We start from the raw sequence: 14648 nt of genomic DNA, 5'->3' as shown, positions 1-14648 counted from the left end.
ACTGCAAGGGGAGTGTCCAGATTGGTTCTTTGACAACATTATGACATGCTCATTTTGCTTTCATAGACGATACAGCATGTCCCGGCAGAAAAAACAGTATTTTCATTACCGAGCATGCGCTGAACCGTGAACCTGTCCCTTTAATTCCTTTGAAATATTAGATAATGGAATACCATTCTAGATGTCTGGAACAAAGATTGTTGAGTACTATTTCTACCATCAATTAACAAAAGCATTTATTTCGTAGATGGCTTCTGTAATCCAGGAGAAAAAACATCTTCCACTAAGGGGAGGTGTGTACCATGTTTTTGTATGGGGCATTCTCAGGAATGCAGTAATTCACAGATGTACCGGAGCAGGGTGAGTAATGAACATTGTCACATTTCCACACTCCACACTTGAAAAAGCGTTTAAAATCAGATGTTAGCTAAAAAAAAGTGCAAGGGAAGCTTGAAAATACGATCGGAAAGTAAAGTTTTGGAGTTTATATTGCATTTTAGAAGATTAGAACGGAGTGACTTAGAGCATTTCCAGATAGAAACCTTCCCACCCTTGTGATAGTGGAAAAGAAATCGATAACCGGACACAAATGAATGCCAATCAGTTAAACTGTTGCAGATCTTAGCTTGGTCACGATATGCACGCCTATTCCTGAAAGTTTATGTTCAATTGCCCATGTTCGGGCCCGAACCTTGGGCGGTTGATCGTTTCGACCCCTTTGAGACTGGACTTGTAATGTGATGTCCCTGTCCTGGACATCTTATTGTTTTAGTATTATGAGGTGTCATAACATGTGCTTTTCGCTCTTAAAGAAAATTGTAGTTAGACGTTTGTAAGATGTGTTCGCGATGGAACTTTAACGTTATTGTGATTGCTGTCAAGAAAAGAATTTGTTTTGGAGTCCAAGTAGAACAGATCACAAATGAAACTTCGTTTTCAAGCTTCTTGACTACGTTAAACCATAGTGACAATAAATGGAAATCCGTTTCGTTTTGAATTCCTTCTTGAAACAATTAGTAAGAGTTCAATTAGTCTGTGAAATTTAGCACGAGATTCATGTTTAGTATCATTTTTGCCCTTTCTCCACTGACCTTGCAGAGAGCTGGTAGATGCTCATTTTTTCTTCAAAGTTTGGGCGGTAGGGCGAGCGGCGAGTGGCTAAATCGAGACGCGCAAAGTGACCGTCGCGCGTGTGGTCATTTACTGTCGCGCTAAGAGCGCTTGCTAAAAGTCAGAAATGATCTGAGTATGGCAAGTCGTTTTGAAAATAAGACGCTCTTTATAAGAGTTTTTGTTCGAAATCCATCACTTCCGTGCATATTTTTAAGGAAATATGGTGTGACCTAGCAGGACGGTAATTTTAACGACAAATAGATAAATAGTAGATATACTAGTAGTCTCCTTACCCTGCGGGTCTTTATTTCAGATGAATCTGGAAATAAGGAACTTCACCGATGGACCAATCATCCGTCTAGTAGGTGCCGATGGGGAGGAAGTGTCTGGTATAACTTACACTGCAGAGAAAATTAACAATGAGGTAGTGGCTCATAACATTTCCAAGCAGATGCAATATTATTGGGCTCTACCGCAAAGGTTTTTAGGGAACAAGGTAAAGATCTTGTAGTCATAGCTTCTACATTGTTAAGGGGACAGGTTCACGGTTCAGCGCATGCTCATTTATCAAAATGCTGTTTTTCTGCCGGGACACGCTGTATCGTCTATGCAAGCAATATGATCATGTCATAATGTTGTCAAAGAACCAATCTGCACAATCTCCTGGCAGTTACTTGCACATCATCATCTTAAATATTTGCAAATAGCTGTAAATTAACCAACCATGGAATAAAACCTTCGGGTCAACAATAAATTTAACGTAGATAGTGTTGGCATGATCCACCATTTCTCTGCGATTTTAGTACTCCTCCACCTTACTTCAGGTTACTCTGAAATACAATTCTACTTTGAAATACACTCTGAGATCGCTGAGATACATATGAATAAGATTATTAACCGATAGAATTAATAATAAATTGGGAAAAGGTAATTTAATTAATGAGCATGCGCTTAACCGTGAACCTGTCCCTTCAAGGTTCTCTCAATCATAGCTGAACCAGAAATGAGAATAAGCTTCTTCCATGGTCGAATTATCCATTTATAAGTTTGAGGAGAGTGTTTTTGTAGCCGCAGCAGAGGAGCTTGACAAACTTCAGAGAAATGGAAAACAGCGATAGCGTTCGAGTGGTTTCCGGTTTTTTTTATTCATGCAACTTGTAAGATTGCAGTTTAATTTCATTAGCATAAAAAATGTTGAACTAGTCTTTCTATTTAGCTTCCTAAGTTTTTTGTTTTGTCTTTCAATCCCAGATAACAAGTTATGGTGGAAAGCTTCGTTTCACTGTCAAGCTCACTCCAAAATCTCTGCCTAAACATGAACGAGTTGTGAGGGAAGTAATTTCCTTCGAGAACTTTGAAGCAGACTTCCTTATTAACAGGAAGGGGAGCGAAGACACAATCGATGGATCTGGAATAGAGGACGTCACTACTCTAGAAGCATCCACAACAGGATCTGATACGACTCACCCTGTAAAAGATATAGCGACTGAGGAAGATGAAACAATCACGTCTGTTACCTCTCCAGCCTACAGCACTGCGAGTGCTACAACAATAGCATACACATCAGGACCTGACACGACTTACTCTGTAACAGTTGTAACTACCGAAGAAGATAAAACAACCACGTCTGTTCCCTCTTCCGCATACAGTTCTCAGAGCACTGCCCCAGAAGCATCCACCACAGGATCTGATAGGACTTACCCTGTAACAGATATAACCACTGAGGAAGATGAAACAATCCCGTCTGTTCCTTCCTCAGCATACAGTACTAAGAGTGCTGTTCCAAAAGCATTCACAGCAGAACCAGATACCACCTACCCTGTAACAGATATAGCAACTGGGCAAGGTGGAACAACCCCGTCTGTTTCTTCTTCAGCATACAGCCTAGAGAGTACTGTCTCAGAGGCATTCACAGCAGGACCAGATACCACTTATCCTGTAACAGATATGGCTACCGAGGAAGATAGAACATCCACGTCTGCTTCTTCTTCAACATACAGTACTGACAGTACCATCCAGGAAGCATTGATAACAGTACCAGATACGACCTACCCTGTAACAGATGTAGTGAGTGAGGAAGATGAAACAACCGCGCCTGTTCCATCTTCAGCATACAGTACTGAGGGTACAGCCCCAGAGTCAACAAATACGACCTATACTTAAACAGACGTAGCTACCGTGAAAGATGCAACAAGTATATCTGTCCCTTCTTCAGTATACGGTACTGAAAGCACCACCCCAGACGCATCCACAGCAGGACCTGAGACGACTTACCCTGTAACAGATGTAGCTCCTGAGGAAGATGAAACAACCGCGTCTGTTCCCTCTTCAGCATACACCTCTGAGAGCACTGCCCCAGAAGCATCCACCACAAGGTCTGGTACGACTTACCCTGTGACAGATATAGCTACTGAGCAAGGTGGAACAACCCCGTCTGTTCTGTCTTCAGCATACAGTACTCAGGGTAATGCCCCAGAAGCATCCACTGCAGGACCAGATATGACTTATCCCGTGAGAGATATAGCTACCGAGGAAGATGAAACAACCACGTCTGCTCCATCTTCAGCATACAATACTGAGAGTACGATCCCAGAGGCACCCACAACAGGACCAGATACGACTGATCCTGTGACAGATGTGGTGACCGAGGAAGATGAAACAACCCCGTCTGTTCCCTCTTCAGTATATACCACTGAGAGCATTACCCAAGACTTATCCACAACAGCACTAGGTACGACTTTACTAGTTACAGATATAACTACCAAGGGAGAAGATGGCACAACCACATCTGCGCCTTCTCCTGTTTATAATACTTACAGTGCTTCTAAAGAGGTGCTTACCGAGAAAGAAGGTGAACCAACGACTCTCTTGCCCTCGTCTGCCTACAATACTTACATCACTACTTCAGAAGTATCTTCATCAATAACCGACACGACTTTTCCTGTAAAAGATGCAACTACTGAGGGTAAAGAGAGGGGAGCCACTTCCGTGCTTTCTTTAGCTTACAGTATTGACCAGGCTACTTCAGAAGTATCCACTGACTCTGCAACAGGTGCGACTACCCAGGGAAAAGACGAAACAACCACGTCTGCACCTTTGTCAGCTTACACTTCTGATAGTAGCACTAAGCAAGCGCACACAACAGTATCAGACTCGACTTACCCTGTAACAGATGCAACTACTGAAGGAGAAGATGAAACAGCCACGTCTACACCTTTGTCAGCTTACCCTGCTGGTAGTTCTCCTAACAAAGCATCGACAGCGGTACCAGATATGACATACCCTGTAACAGATGCAGCTACCGAGGGAGACAAAGAAGTCACGACTGTGCCTTCTTCAGCTTATGGTACCGACAGTACTACTACGGAGGTATCCACAGCAGTACCAGATACCACCACCTCACTGCCTCCGTCGGTCTCCAGAACTGAAACAATAGCCACTGAAGCATCCTCAACTATATTAGGTACGTCCACCACAGAGGCACATAGATACACGGCTGACCAGAAAGAAAGGTCGGCTGCCACACCTTCCACATTTTATGGTACTGACGACCTCTCTACTCCTTCAGTAACGAAGCGATCAGGTACGCCTTTTATAGATGCATCCAGCGACGCTCCTGATGAAACGACATTTTGGTCAACCTCTATCCAAACGACGGAAAGGCCTTCTACCGACGCTTCTGCCACTCCAGTCAGTAGAATTACAGACACCGTTCTAATGGTGGTATGTATTTCAACTTCAATTTTTTTTTCAGTTAAGTTGATACTTTTTGTTTTATCCTCTGCTTCATCAGGGGCCCTTTCTCGAAGGTCCTGCTAATTTTTCAGGCCAAAAGACAAACTTACACACCGGATAATTACCGGCGCATTTACGAAACGGGCCCCTGATAATCAAAGCTCTTTTCTCCCGCGTCTTAGCTGTGACTCCACTTTTTGCTATCTTTTATAATAGTAACTTTGATTACACAGGGCAAAGACGCTACCTTGGTTTTCCATCACGAGTTAAGGTCGAACAGTGACAACACCCAAGTAACAATGGAGGTCCCTGTTACTGAGGTAGCCTAATCTATGATTCGTCTAAATATGGTAAACCTACTGTAGGCTATGTTCACACTTGGTAACTAAGTACTAGTTCCTGGTTATCGGCACAAAATGGTGTGCTCTTCACGTGGAGAACTTGAGTGACCAATATTCAACCCATATAGTCAGACGCCATTTTGAAGCGTGAGTGTGTCATGGAAATGCAAAGCATTGGATTGCCTCAGAAACGTGTGCACACAGGGTAACCAGGAAGAGTACCGTACTCGGGCACCGTGCTCACGCAACAAGTGTGATCACAGCTTTAATGCTAAGATTGGTTTTTCCTTCACTATGAAGAGTGTACTGTTGATATCGATGTCTTATTTACCGTGTAAGCTGCTTAGTTTGCTCTTATTAACTGCCTAGCCTTATCTAACTCAATGACAATGACGATGATATGTAAATGATACTAGCAACTGGCAAGTCAAGTGTTGCTTTTTCAAGTTTTGCATGACGTTTTTTAGAACAGCTTCTCAGGGCACGACAAAAAGTTCCACCCAGTAGTCCGGGACTAGTAATTTTTCTTGCTGGGCAAGTAACTGTTCAACCTTACTTGCCCAATGGACATGAGTCCACGCGAGTCATCCTCTAACAAAATCATTATTGAGCTTTTGCAACAGGACGGGAGAGGAAAGAAGACCGAAAACCTTGTGTGACAAGCGTGACAATAATTTTTTTTGAAAAACGTTTTCGCCGAGCTTCAGCCTCCTTTAAAAAGGCCCTTATGTAAAAGACTAGAAAACATCAACGTAAGGGAAGATCACCACAAAACACATAAGTAATAGGCCTGTCACGTTTGTCATACTCAAGCGTTTTGCCGTCCTCTTCTTTCTGCCGTCCTATTGCGTAAACTCATCATTAACTGAGACCAGAAGTGGCCCTGGGCAAGCAAATTGTTAGAGATGCTTGCCCAAGGGACAAGCAAGAATTCAATTTTCTGAGACTTGAAAACCTACTGGGTCTTTCAGAATTTCCTATATATGTCTGCAATTTATTTTAACTTGTATTCATGAATAATCCAGCGAATTCTTATTCTTTAAAAATGACTTTTTGCAGTTTCACCTTTGATTGTGTGACCTTTCAGGTCAAATGGCGTTTACCGGATGGTGTGGAAACGTCCAGGCACACTTTCATGAGAGTTTTGTCAGATATACAGGCCATCTATATCAGAGCGTCATATGGTGGCGATGCATCGAATCTGGAGTCTCTGAGGTTATTATACTTTGCTCCACCTGTCTTTGCGCTAGTAACTCTGTTTGAAAGTTTAATTGGCCTCTGCTTTTGTGCTCTTTAGCATCAAAGACCTTTCCCTTGACGTGGCTAGCCAACACGATGCAGGTTTTGGGAAAGCCTTGTTGGTAGAACAATGTGATTGCCCTGTTGGATACAGTGGACTGTCGTGTGAGGTAATATAACCACGGCAAAAAATCTCCTGTTTTCTGGTGATTTTACCAAACGGTTAATGTATTGAAAATGCCACGTTCACGATCCGTTTTCTCATTTTGGAATTCGCAAGGAAAACTCGGCGTTCACAATCCGTTAACACCAGGAAAATATGCTGTTTACTTCACGTTTTCCAGCACACGGAAAACGTGGTTGAACAGTGCGCTTTCTCTCGTTAACCGGACATTTTACCAAACGGTTAATGTAAGGAAAATATCGCGTTCGTGACTCGTTTTCCAACTTCGGAAAAGACAAGGACAACTTGGCATTCACCATCAGTTAACAGAGGGAAAATATGCTGTTCATGTCACATTATCCAGCACATGGAAAACGGGGTTGAACAGCTCGTTTTCTCTCGTTAACCGGAAATTTTACCAAACGGTTAATGTCGTGAAAATATCACGTTCCTAAATCCTTTTCCGACTTTGGGTAACACAAGGAAAACTCCCGGGAAAACTCAACATTCACCGGCGGTAACACCAGGAAAACATGCCGTTTATTTCACGTTTTCTTTCACCTGGCAGACGCAATTCGATAGTACGTTTTGGAACTCATTTTACCATCGTAATTAGCAATGCGTAAACAGGCCGTTGACCGCCGTGTTTTATTTGGGTTCCAACATTTCCTGCCAAGAATTCCCTCAGCTTTATTTTGATTATCTTACCAGAAACAACTTTGGCAAGAAACCGGTGTCTGTTAATATTACAACGGAAATTGACTTCTCAGTAATCTCAGTTCAGCAAATTCTGAATACGATAAGACTTATTAAAGGTCTGTCGTAATCGTCGTTGTTTTTTAAACAAACTCAAGGCATGCAAAATGCATGAAGAGGCTTCTCTTACTCTTATTTCTGCCGCGAGGCCGCGAAGCTAAAACGCAATGGAACAGACCATTTCTGTTTCCCTAGTAACCGGGCTCGATAGCCTCGACATCATGAGTGACACAAAAGAATAAGATCACATGACCTCAAAGACCGGGTTTCTTTCGTGTGAGAAAATTTTCTCACATTTCGAAGAAGGCGGCGGGAATTTCGAGTTTTTGTTGTTTTGCTGCCATGTCCGCGGTCGATCTTGGCCAAGAAATGTCTCTTTCGGACCGTTACTTCTTGTTATTACAAGCCACGATTAAGGGAAGCAAGGTTTTGAGGGCGCAAGTGGCCGAGAGAACGGAGAAAGAAGCGGACGTCAACAGACTTACCGTTAAGCTGTAGACGAGCTGTGTGAAAAGTTTTCGACCTAAGAAGCGTCTAGAAGGAGGAAAAGGAGTGCCAGTTCTTAACTGACGGTTTCAAGACAATTAGGGTAAGATCTATTTTAACTTCTTTTAGCGTGTGTTGTAAGGAATTGATCTCGAAATTGAATGCAAGTCGAGGATTTGTTAGTATGCTACGTATACAGTGACGAATCTGGAATAGTGAAATTCGGAATCCGGAATACAACTACCTAAGGAAACTTTCTTGGAAGGGACAAGAGAATAGCTCTGGAAGATAGGCTAAAACTTACCGTACCATTTGGCACAATTTTTTGTGGGAGTTTGTTTTTGCAGATGTAGCATGTATGTGAGGCAAGCAGTTTGGACATGATAATTTCTTTGTTACTCTGTGGCTAAATGGCCGGTAACCAGTCAAGGTTTTCAAAACACTGAATGATTGGCAGTCCTATATTCTCCGTAAATTTCACAAAATCGAAAAATCCCAGCTAATCTAAATTATCATATGTTGATTAAGAAAAGTCAAGCGATCCTGAAATGCTTTATAGATCTCAAGTGTAGTGTTTGGTTTATGCTGGGCTCAGAGGACGAAACCATGTTTTGTGACACTTGGAACTTTTATCAGCTCGACTGCCGGTCAAGGTTTTCAAAACACTAAATGACCCGCAGTCCTATGTTCGCTGTAAATTTCACAAAATCAAAAAATCCTAGCTAATCTAAATTATCATATGTCAATTAAGAAAAGTCAAGCGATCGTGAAATGCTTTATAGATCTCAAGTGTAGCGTTGTTTATGCTGGGTTCAGAAGACGAAACCATGTTTTGTGACACTTAGAACTTTTTTCAGCTAGACTGCCGGTCAAGGTGTTGAAAACACTAAATGACCGGCGGTCCTATATTCTCAGTATATTTCACTTAACTGTTTCTTAATCGACATATGATAGTTTGGTTTAGCTAGATTATTTCTATCTGCGAAATTTACGGAATATAGGACTGCTGATCATTTAGTGTTTTCAATCTCTTGACTGACAGTTGAGCCGAAAAAAATTTTAAGTGTCACATAACATGGTTTCTTCTTCTGATCCCAGCGTGAGCCAAACGTTATTCTTGAGATCTATAAAACATTTCAGGATTGCTTGACTTTTCTTAATCAACATATGATAGTTTGGTTTAGTTGGATTTGTTCGATTTGTGAAATTTACTTAAAAGACAGGACTGCCGGTCATTTAGTATTTTGAAAGCCTTGACTGGTTACCGGCCATATAGCCACAGCGTATTTGTTATATGACAAAGTATCAATTTTTACAATCAATCCTGGCTGACCTGCAGCTAGCTAAACTAACTGAGGCAGATCAGTCTCACAAACTCTAAATATTACAGATAACGCGGTACTGCTGGTAAAAAGAGCAATATTATTAAAGGGACACAGTCACCTGTTGGGCCACACTGACCTAGACACTACTTTTTCCAGTTTGAAAAAGATTTACCTCAACTCAAAATCAAATGTACACATCAGATACATCTAGAAATCCACTTTACTCTTGCCTAGTTTTTCATTCGATCCTCTATTTTTTTTCTGAAAACCTCTTTCTGACTCAGCAAACTTTTATGCATCCTAAAACATTATTTTATCATATTTGGTTAAACACAGTATCCAAAGGAACATAAAAAGAGGAGTTGGGAAACATGTAGGCACTGGACAGGAGAAATCCCCTTCCTGTACCAAAATAACAAGGGAAATGAATCAATAACACTGCAGAGCAAATCATCATTACAAATATTATTTTGGAAATTTGATGGAGAAAGGTTACAGTCAAGCTGTCACAACCTTGAACCTTTGACCATGATTAAGACTTCATGTCATTTCTCACCTCTACTGATTTGTCAAATTCAGAAGTATTCGTCAATGTTTAGCTTTCCCTGGACAAGTGCACTGGTGAATTCTTGAAGGCATATAAAAAAATGAGTTCTCTGATATGACTTACAGTCTATAACTAAGATTTTGACTTGCAACTAGTTCAACTCCACACGGTTTGTTTAGATATTCCGGATGCGCTTCTCACTTTCTGTTTCACGCGCATCTTGTGATTTGCAAATCAGCTAAGAATTGGTATGTAATGTGCATGTGCATCAGCTGACTGTGTCCCTTTAAGTGGCCTTTTACATGGAGGGAGAATTCATGCAAAGCATATTGTTATGGGTCAAATTTGTTTTCAGGTTAATCTTGATTTAACCCTGGTTGATTCTCAATTTCCTTTGTCTCCTAGCCCCAATAGACAAAGGCAATTGAGAATCAGCCTGGGGAAGGGGGGTTGGGGGAAAAGCAAACCCAGGTGCTACATGTATACAACACAATGTATGGCAGATCACTTTTGGAGTTGTATAGCTTGTGATTAACTGATCACAAACGCTTTATTAGGTGGGTGCGAAGGCAGATAATATACAGAATCCAAGGTCAAGAGTTCAGTAAGAAGGTTGAACCTTTTTTTATCTGAACTTATCATTGTGGGGTGCTATGACAAAAAATTTGTGACGAGTTTGCAAGTGTGTCGACTTAAGTTGCCATTATTGTGCTGTTGTTTCTTGGTTAGATTAGGTAAGTCCAAATTTTGCTTGAGTACCTACCTGTCTAAAAAAGATACTTTAAGAGAAGATAATAGATAAGAAATTTTCACTCCAAAGGTTCATTGTGGTTCTGGGGTGAGATTAGTTTTTTGGCCTGCATTGTCACCTACGAGCAAACACTTGTAGCCTACGTTATTTTGTGATGTACCAGTGTTTATTTTTTGTTGTTGATCCCTCCTGTGGGCTTAATTCTCTTGTGATCTTGGCTGCATAAGGATTTTGAGAAATGCCAAAAATTATTTTACAAAATTATATAAGTAGTATAATTATTATTGTTCCTTTCTGCTCAGGTTTTGAAACTGTTTCCAACATTTTTCACTCGTATCATTTTTCAACAGAGTTATGACTAGTCAAATTTTCCCGAGCACACTTGATATGTAAGTATTTGCCACTAAGCTCTTCTTTTATTGTTAAGTTACAAATAATTTCAACTGTAAGGTCAAGCAGCATTGCAAAGCACATAAGGGAAAATGGAAAAACAAATTAACTCACAAGCAATTTCCTGTAATGGCTATGCTATTTTGTGATGAATAACAAAATATTTGTTGATGTTGAAAATGTTGTGAGAAGAAAATGTAGGGAAGAATTACAGAAACTGATCAGAATTGAACAAATTTTTCTTACTACTCAAGTAACGTAAAATTCCGAAAATAAGCCCCATGGCTTATGTTTTTCAAAGGCCCCTTTTGAGGGGCTTATTTTTGGAGAGGCTTATGTACGGAGGGAAATTCGCATTTCAAAATCGATTGGGCTAGCTTGTAGTGGGAAGGAAATTTACCATTTTTGATTTGTTTTACTTTGTATACTAGAGCAAATTCCATGTACAAGCCCCCAGGGGGCTTATATTCGGAGGGACAATTTAACGGAGGGTTTTTTGCGTTGTGATTTTGAGGGGCTTATATTTTTTTTGCATTTCTTGAGCCCCTTCTGCAGTTGAGGTCAAACAAGAAGGAAGCCCAACGAAGGATACCAACAAATATATTCATCACAAAATAGCGACTACTAGGCTACAAGCATTTGCTTGTTTCTTTGTGAGTTGCTGCCAAAAATAAACATTACAACACCGTTGATCTAACCCCAAATCCACACCGAACTGTTTGAGTGAAAATTTACTATCCTTTATCTTATCTTAAAGTATCTCCAAGGTGGCAATCAACCAAAATTGGACTTACCTAATGCAACCATGAAACAGTGGTGCAATAATGGCTACTTATTAAGTCAGCACTTGCAAGCTTGTCAAAACTTCATTCATGGGGCCAGCACAACAATGATTACACAGTGATATAAAAAAGCAGTTCAACCTTCTTACAGAACTCTTCAACTTGGATTATGTAAATTATCAGCCTTCATACCCACCCAAGGACACTTTTGTGATCAATTAATCACAAGCCATCTGACTCCACAAGTATATAGGTAGCTGTACATAACATCTATATTCAAACAGTATTGCTGTTTTGAAGAAGGGCTTCAAGGGATAGAACACAATCCAGTGGCATTACTCAGTTGGTAGCATTTGTGAATAATTCAATAAAAGGGAAAAGAATTAAGCTTCACTAAATGTGACAGATACAGATCAGTGACCATTACTGGTTTTTCAATGCGAATATTTCTCTTGACTACAGATGCTCTGAAAGTTAGAAACAAATCTATTAATTGATTATTTATTGATTTCTATATATTTTACCCAGAAACTTGAGAAAAGACTAAAATTGGTTACAGAAGATGAGAAGAAGATGCCAGTCTTAAAAGCCCTACATTCAGCCTTGATTCCGTCCGATGAGTCAGATGAGGAGGGTGATGTTCTCAGAACAGGGCCTCTAGAGTGGAGATCAGAGGAGGTTTCCATGTTTTTTTTTCACAATTTGGACTCTCGCTGTAGAAGAAGTATGTCCAACCAGCAAAAAAGGCAATCTGTTAACAGAAGGGTTGGTCCTCCAAGTACAAGAGGCCGTAATGAAGTTCCTGAGTCATTGCTCTGGACCACTAAATTGTAGTTCTTTTCATTTTTCAATGCTTGATAACAGTGGAGCTTCAATACATTTTTGAAAGTAAATCAGGGAAAACCTTGTTTCAAGATTTATTTCAGAACAAATATGGCACTTGAAATTTCTTTAACAGTGTGCTATTGCCATTTGGGGTTCCACTGGTCGCATAGATTTAACAATTATGCCTCAAGCCCAAATGGGCTATTGACTCAGAGGCCATGAGGGCGAGAGGAATAATTTATTGTTTTAGTAAAATTCAACTAGTTGGTCCAAAATATCGAGACAAAACAACTTTAGCTAGCGAAAACACGGTTCAGCCGCCATTGTTTTGGTTTTCAAAGCCGGCACTTTTCGCTACTAGTGGGCTATAACATATAGCCTAGTAGTAGCTCAGCCAATCAGAATGTGACATTGATAATAGACCACTAGTTGGATATTACCAATTAAATATATTCCAGGTGATTTTCACCAGCAAACCGAGAGAGTGCTCATCCTTAAAGGAAATACACTCAAAATTCCACTCAGTACAAGCACGCATGGACTTATTAAACTGAGGAGTGGATCAACTTCATTTTGACCTTGGAAACAGTATTGTATTAAAGTCAATGTGTGCTCGTATTGAATAGAATTTTGAGTATAAATAGAAACTTTACTACAGAAAACAATTTGTATGTATGTGGAATGTTGACTGAAATTAATTTGTACGTGCCAAGTTAGCATCTATATTTCCCGACTGTTCTTATTTGGGTCAGTTGGTTATCAGTAGATATATTGTCAAGAGCTTTCTGAATTGTACTGACCATATTCATTTGATAGCATAGAATTTTGTGAATATCTTATCTATGATTGAATGCATTTTTATAAATGGTAGTTTTAGTTTGCTGTGGAGTGTTCATAATCAATTAGAGGCATTCTGTATTGCAGACGATGAGTTGAGTTACTGATAATAAAAGAGTTCAGAAGTACATTGAGAGCTTTTCATTACTTGTTTCCATTGAGGGATATTGGGGAGAGAATCGAAGTATTTGTATGTCGTTTAAAGCACCTATGGCGGGTTCCGGGAAAAACAAAACGAATGTTAAATTTTGAACGAAAACACCAGTGAATAAAGGACTAAGTTACATTCCCACATAAGATCACACTGGAAACGTAGAAGATGCGCGAAAATAAGCGCATTCGATACTGAAAACGGCGCGTTTTCCTGGAGAAAAAAGTTTTGAAACGATGGAAAACATCTCATTAACCGATGGGTGAACGTTGGTGAACATGCTGTTTCCCGGCATTTTCTAGTTGTTCGCTGCCCCAGAAAACCCGAGAAAACTCACGCAGAATGACGGAAAACGCCTGTGAATTCTTTGTTTTGCCACTTGAAAACACCAGAAAACACTAAAAAACGCGATGTTAAGTTACTGGAAAACGGCGGTGAACAACGGAATACGATCCGTTCATCATGTGTTAACCGTATGTTTTCCGTGTGTTTTGCATGAATTATCCGTGCGTTAACGGTCCGGTTAACGCCAGTAAAACAAGCGTTTTCCTGGTGTTAACTGAGCCTGAAAACTATCGGATAATGGAACGAATACTCAAATTCACCGGCCAGAAAACGACGGAAAAAGAGTGGATTTTACGACCGGAAAACGCGAGAGAACTTTAGCAAAATGCCGCGTTTTCGAAAATTAACCGAGAGTTTTCCGAGACGGTGAATACCATATTTCTTGCCGTGTAACAATGAAGCAAATGTTTGTCGCATATATGTAGTACGTTTATGACAGCTTACAAAAGTGTTTTCTTGTGATATTTAGCTGAATTTTTCATGTCTCTATTAAAACATGTGAAATACAGTTTGAAGAATTTAAAGATTTTGGAAAACAAGCAAAAGTTCTAGCTGACCTTTCTTTTCCACTCGTCCTATTGCTCACATTAATCTTTTCACACGAGGAGTTGTGTTGGAGGCATTGTATCTAGCTCTGGATGAACACCAGAAACATTTACGTTCAAACCGCTTTTTTTTTTACGAAGTTCAGAAAAAGACTTGGTGGTATCTGTAACATTTGGAGTGTAAGGGAAGACTGACGAGTTCTTAACACTGCTATACCAGCCTGGAGTCTTCTCAAAACGATATTTTAAGGCCAAATTAGATAGAGTTACGCTTTCCGACCTAACAGCAATTAAAAAAAAAAAAAGAAAAAAAAAGA

At 40.2% G+C, this 14648-nt stretch overlaps 1 protein-coding gene across 1 annotated transcript in view; it reads left to right on the top strand.

The window, feature by feature from the left end:
* Positions 1–14648, top strand: part of LOC140926866 (basement membrane-specific heparan sulfate proteoglycan core protein-like) — an 87583-nt gene that overhangs the window by 4160 nt on the left and 68775 nt on the right. The window contains 7 exon segments of the mRNA XM_073376550.1: positions 248–360; positions 1427–1609; positions 2365–3238; positions 3329–4836; positions 5318–5394; positions 6249–6404; positions 6487–6598. Coding sequence (XP_073232651.1) covers positions 248–360; positions 1427–1609; positions 2365–3238; positions 3329–4836; positions 5318–5394; positions 6249–6404; positions 6487–6598 — 3023 coding nt within the window.

This window comes from Porites lutea, chromosome 1, assembly GCF_958299795.1.
Source record: "Porites lutea chromosome 1, jaPorLute2.1, whole genome shotgun sequence".
In the NCBI taxonomy this organism is placed as follows: domain Eukaryota; kingdom Metazoa; phylum Cnidaria; class Anthozoa; order Scleractinia; family Poritidae; genus Porites; species Porites lutea.
The sequence above is the reverse complement of the archived record's forward strand: the minus strand, read 5'-3'. Positions and strand labels throughout refer to the sequence as shown.